Below are 4,866 nucleotides of genomic sequence, written 5' to 3'. Positions count from 1 at the left end.
GGCAGGTAAGAGCAGCCTGGGACCCCCACCCCCACTGCCGGCCACCCCTGCAGCCTCTGTTTTGGGGGGGGCAGGTGACAGAGGTGTTCCCGTGCTGGCGACCCTTGAGGGATGGAGGGCAGGGAGATGGGTGGCAGAGGTGTCCTCATGATAGGGACCTTTGGGGATGGAGGGTGGGGAAGCAGGCGGGAGAGGTATCCCTGTGATGGGGACCTTATGTGATGGAGGGAAGGGAGGGAGGTGGCAGAGGTGTCCCTGTGATGGGGACCTTATGGGATGGAGGGAAGGGAGGGAGGTGGCAGAGGTGTCCCTGTGATGGGGACCTTATGGGATGGAGGGAAGGGAGGGAGGTGGCAGAGGTGTCCCTGTGATGGGGACCTTATGGGATGGAGGGAAGGGAGGGAGGTGGCAGAGGTGTCCCTGTGATGGGGACCTTATGGGATGGAGGGAAGGGAGGGAGGTGGCAGAGGTGTCCCTGTGATGGGGACCTTATGGGATGGAGGGAAGGGAGGGAGGTGGCAGAGGTGTCCCTGTGATGGGGACCTTATGGGATGGAGGGAAGGGAGGGAGGTGGCAGAGGTGTCCCTGTGATGGGGACCTTATGGGATGGAGGGAAGGGAGGGAGGTGGCAGAGGTGTCCCTGTGATGGGGACCTTATGGGATGGAGGGAAGGGAGGGAGGTGGCAGAGGTGTCCCTGTGATGGGGACCTTATGGGATGGAGGGAAGGGAGGGAGGTGGCAGAGGTGTCCCTGTGATGGGGACCTTATGGGATGGAGGGAAGGGAGGGAGGTGGCAGAGGTGTCCCTGTGATGGGGACCTTATGGGATGGAGGGAAGGGAGGGAGGTGGCAGAGGTGTCCCTGTGATGGGGACCTTATGGGATGGAGGGAAGGGAGGGAGGTGGCAGAGGTGTCCCTGTGATGGGGACCTTATGGGATGGAGGGAAGGGAGGGAGGTGGCAGAGGTGTCCCTGTGATGGGGACCTTATGGGATGGAGGGAAGGGAGGGAGGTGGCAGAGGTGTCCCTGTGATGGGGACCTTATGGGATGGAGGGAAGGGAGGGAGGTGGCAAGCCCGTCCTCCCCCTCGCCCCGCCGCTCGGCCTCGCCGCACCAGAACGGGCACAAGGGCAGCGCCCAGAACGGCCGCCACAGCCACGGCGTCCCGCTCCCGGAGCCCTCGGATGTACGTAGGCTTTTCTTGGATCACCGTTCGCTTCCCTCCCCTCCTCCCTCCGCAGGAACCCCGTACCCCGGTTCTCCTTCTCTCCCCTCTTTCCCCCCTCGCCCAGCCGGGGCACACTGGGGAGATGCGGGGTGGAGGATGCACCCATCCCATCCCATCCTCCAGCACCCATCAATCCTTCTGCTGAGGTGCACGGGTCTCCCTGGGGGAGCCAACCCATCGCCTCGGGGCAGCCACCAGGTCATCCTTCCCCCCAAAGCCACGCATCGCTCTGCGGATGTCACCCCCTTCCCCGGGGATGGTGGCTTGGCAGGTCCACGTCACTTGCTGGTGTCACCACCGGGGCTCAGCACCTCCCTGGGGAGTGGATTGAGCCCAGACAGCCAAGAAACGGGTAAAGCTGGAAAATTCTCCTTCCCCCGTCACTCCCAACCCTCCCCAGCGCCAAGGTGCTGACACCAGTGCTCAGGACCCCAGCACCCAGTCTGGGGACTGGTGTTAGGTCAGGGTAGGGTTTAGAGGGGGTTTGGTGCTGGGTGCTCAGATTTTAGGAACTTTGCGTCCCTGTGGTGGGTGACGTTGGGGCTAAGCATCCCCGGCTCTGCCATGGTGCCCCGGGGGGTCCTGGTGCAGTCTGGGGGGCTCCTCCCACGCTGAGTGGGGTGAAGCCCTAACCCAGCACGTCCAGGAGGCCAGCCCCAGTTTAACCAGTGCCGGGGTGATGAGGAGCCTGCTTCAGTTAGCAGCGGGTTGGAGGCAGGGCTGGGCGAAGGCAGTGTGCTGGGGGACCCCACTAACAGGGGGCACACAGGGATCCCCCCGCTCGTCCCAGGGGGCTTTATTCCCCGAGGTGAGGTGCTGCGGGGATGCTCTGGGGCTGGCAGCACCCAACACCGACACCCCAACGCCTGCGGGGCCAGGGGCACCCTGGAAAACGGGGCCAGGAGCCCCCCCCGCCCCCCCAACTCCATATTCACGTCCCCGGGGGGGGTTTCGGGTGCCGAGGAGCCGCCCGTCACCCACCCAGGCACCCGGCTCGCCCCGCTCTCCCCCTGCCCGTCACCCCCGAGCACCCAGCATCGCCCCGGCCGCCGAGCTCCCTTGGCTCCCCGGCACCAGCGGGACTTTTCTCCGACAACTTTCTCTCTCTTTTTCTCTTCTCTCTCTTCTTTCTCTCTCTGGTTTCTATTTTACTTTTTTTTTTTCTTTCTTTTTTTTTTTTTCTTTTTATTCCCATCTGTGTTTTTCTTTAGCCTCCCATTTGAAAAAAACCCAAACGGTAATATACACTTCCATTTCTTGCTCAGCAGAAGCAGGGATCAGGGGGAGGGAAGGGCAATGAAACGTGCTTTTTTTCCCCCCCTGTTTTTAGTTTCCTTTCTCATGATTTCTTTTCTTTTCCCTTGTGATGTACAGAAATGCAAACAATATATATCTCTCTTATTCCCCACCCCACCCCGTCGTCGTCGTGGTGTTGTTCTAGAATTTTTTGCTTTTGTGTGTGTTAATGTGGAGAAGAAAAAAAAAAAAAAAAAAGGCAGATGTGTTTTCTAAGTATTTACGACCGCTGAACATTGTATTTCCATTTTCTATATTTTGAACAAGGAATTTAAAAGGGAAGAGAATCCAGCAGCTCCACACCGCAACGGCAGCAGGCTCGCTTCGATGCCACGGAGCGAATTGGCCGTTGCCTCCTTTGAATTGGCTAAGCCCCCCTTGCCTCGGCTGGTGGCCGGATCCTGCTGCCGTGAGGGTGCTTTTCCTCCACGGCTGCAGGATGAGCCCGTTGGGTGCCGGGTTATCCCCTCACCCCCGCAAGCACCATCCTGCACCCAGACGCACGCATCCCGCATCCCATCCGGATGGGTGCTGAGCATCCTCGGTACCCAGTGCCCCCCCCCGCTCCCAGCATCCTGCAGACCCCCCAAAATCTCCGCATTCAGCCCATTCCCCGGGTGAGCCGTACCCCTCCCCGGTACCCCCCAGCTACTGGGAGGAAGGGGTGCCCCGGGGCGCTGCGTGGTGTTGCCTTCCCTTTTAAATACCCCATCCCATCTCCATCCATCCCTGCTGCCTTCCCCAGCCTTCCTCCCGGGTCTCTCCTCCTCCTCCTCGCCCACACATACCCTCCGGCCCCTCTTTCTCCCCGATTTTCTTTGGGCCAACACACCCCAACAACCCTCACCCGTGTCCCCACCTCCATCCGTCACCTTCCCTGCATGTTATCCGGGATTTTGCCATGTTATATAGCGACTTTTTAAGACCGAAAGGCAGCCGGGTTACAGACACCAGCCAGCAAACTGCCTCCCCCCGCCGCCACCCCATGGCCACCCCACTTGGCGGTCGGCCACAACCTTTCCACTTAAAAAAAAGGAAAAATTTAAAAAAAAAAAAAATAGCTAACGAGAGCAATTTTTAAAATCGTTTAAAAAAAAATTAATATAAATCTAAGCAAAACAAACGGGATTAGCCGAGGGGTCTGGATCGCCGTACTAAAGAGTCCTTGTCTTTTTCCCATTCTGCCCTCCAAATGTGGAGATTATTGTTTTCTTTTTTTATTATCGCATTCCTGTCACTGCCAATTCCGAAGGTAGGTATTTTGTCCACCTCTGCACGTTCACTTCTGCAGATGAGCCTGTTGAAAAGCACCGTAGCTTGATTTAATGTTATTTTCTCTTTCTTTCTGACTTTCTTTCTCTTTCTTTCTTGCTCTTCTTCTCTGTCTCTCTTTCATTTTGTCTCTTTTTGGTGGCTATTTATATATTTTTTTTATTTGTATGGTTTTCCCCAGTTAGCTGCAAAGCCATGCTCTTCTCTTACGTTCTTTATTTATTTTTTTTTTTGCCCTGTCCACGTAATATTTTTTTCTTTCTTCCCCCCTTTTCTCTTCCCCGTCTCCTCGTGCCGTCGGTAGAATGCATTTCTGTGTCTTTCAGCCCTCCGACTTTGTGTTCGTTTCCATCCAGGGGCCGAGCACGGCTGCTCCCTTTCAGTCTCCAATTAGGGGTCGGGTAACGAAGGCGAACGTAATTAGTGAGAAATAGGGGCGGCGACCAGAGCCCACGGGGAGGGGGATGGGGAGCAGCAGCAGATCCTGGGCCCAGCGGGTTTTGGGGTGGATGAATGGGGCAAGAGATAAGAAACTGGGGGAGATGAGTGGGTTTAGCCCCTCCTTGGGCCACAGCAGGGAAAAAAAAAAACCCAATCCAGGGAAAATATTGGGGGGCTGCGATGGGGAAAAGTTGAAATCTTCCTCCGTGGAGAGAGGCAGGTGCAGGGCATCACGGTCCCCGTGGCGCAGGGGATGGTGTCCCAGCTCCGGCTGTCCCATCCCTTTGCCTAGTTAGATTTATTTGGGATGCTTTTCCTTTCGTTGCCTTCCTGCGAGCCTGGGCAGGAGCCCCCTCCGCCCCAGGGGTTGGGTGGGCATCCCGAATCCCTCATCCCGAATCCCTCATCCCGCATCCTGAGCCCGCGGCGTGGCCAGCCGGCACCGCATTGCCGCCCTGGGAAAGAGGAGACCCCTCTCTTCCTCTTCTCTTCTTCCTCTTCTTCTTCTTCTTCATCTTCTCTGCTTTGATATTTCCCTGCCTGGACGCTGGCTCAGGGGCTGCTGTATCCCCTCGGAGGGGGTCCGTGTCCCCCCCCGGCGCTGGCAGGGCAGCTTGTGCCATGGGCAGA

General features: G+C 57.7%; 1 protein-coding gene across 1 annotated transcript in view; it reads left to right on the top strand.

Moving 5' to 3' along the window:
* The window catches only part of SRRM3 (serine/arginine repetitive matrix 3), an 18,812-nt gene that overhangs the window by 9,721 nt on the left and 4,225 nt on the right, over positions 1-4,866 (top strand). Inside the window, exon 8 of the mRNA XM_009885201.1 lies at positions 1,053-1,189. Coding sequence (XP_009883503.1) covers positions 1,053-1,189 — 137 coding nt within the window. The remainder of the gene's footprint in view (positions 1-1,052; positions 1,190-4,866) is intronic.

This window comes from Charadrius vociferus, unplaced genomic scaffold, assembly GCF_000708025.1.
Source record: "Charadrius vociferus isolate BGI_N301 unplaced genomic scaffold, ASM70802v2 scaffold54, whole genome shotgun sequence".
NCBI classification, from domain to species: Eukaryota; Metazoa; Chordata; class Aves; order Charadriiformes; family Charadriidae; genus Charadrius; species Charadrius vociferus.
This window is presented reverse-complemented; position numbering and strand designations above follow the sequence as displayed.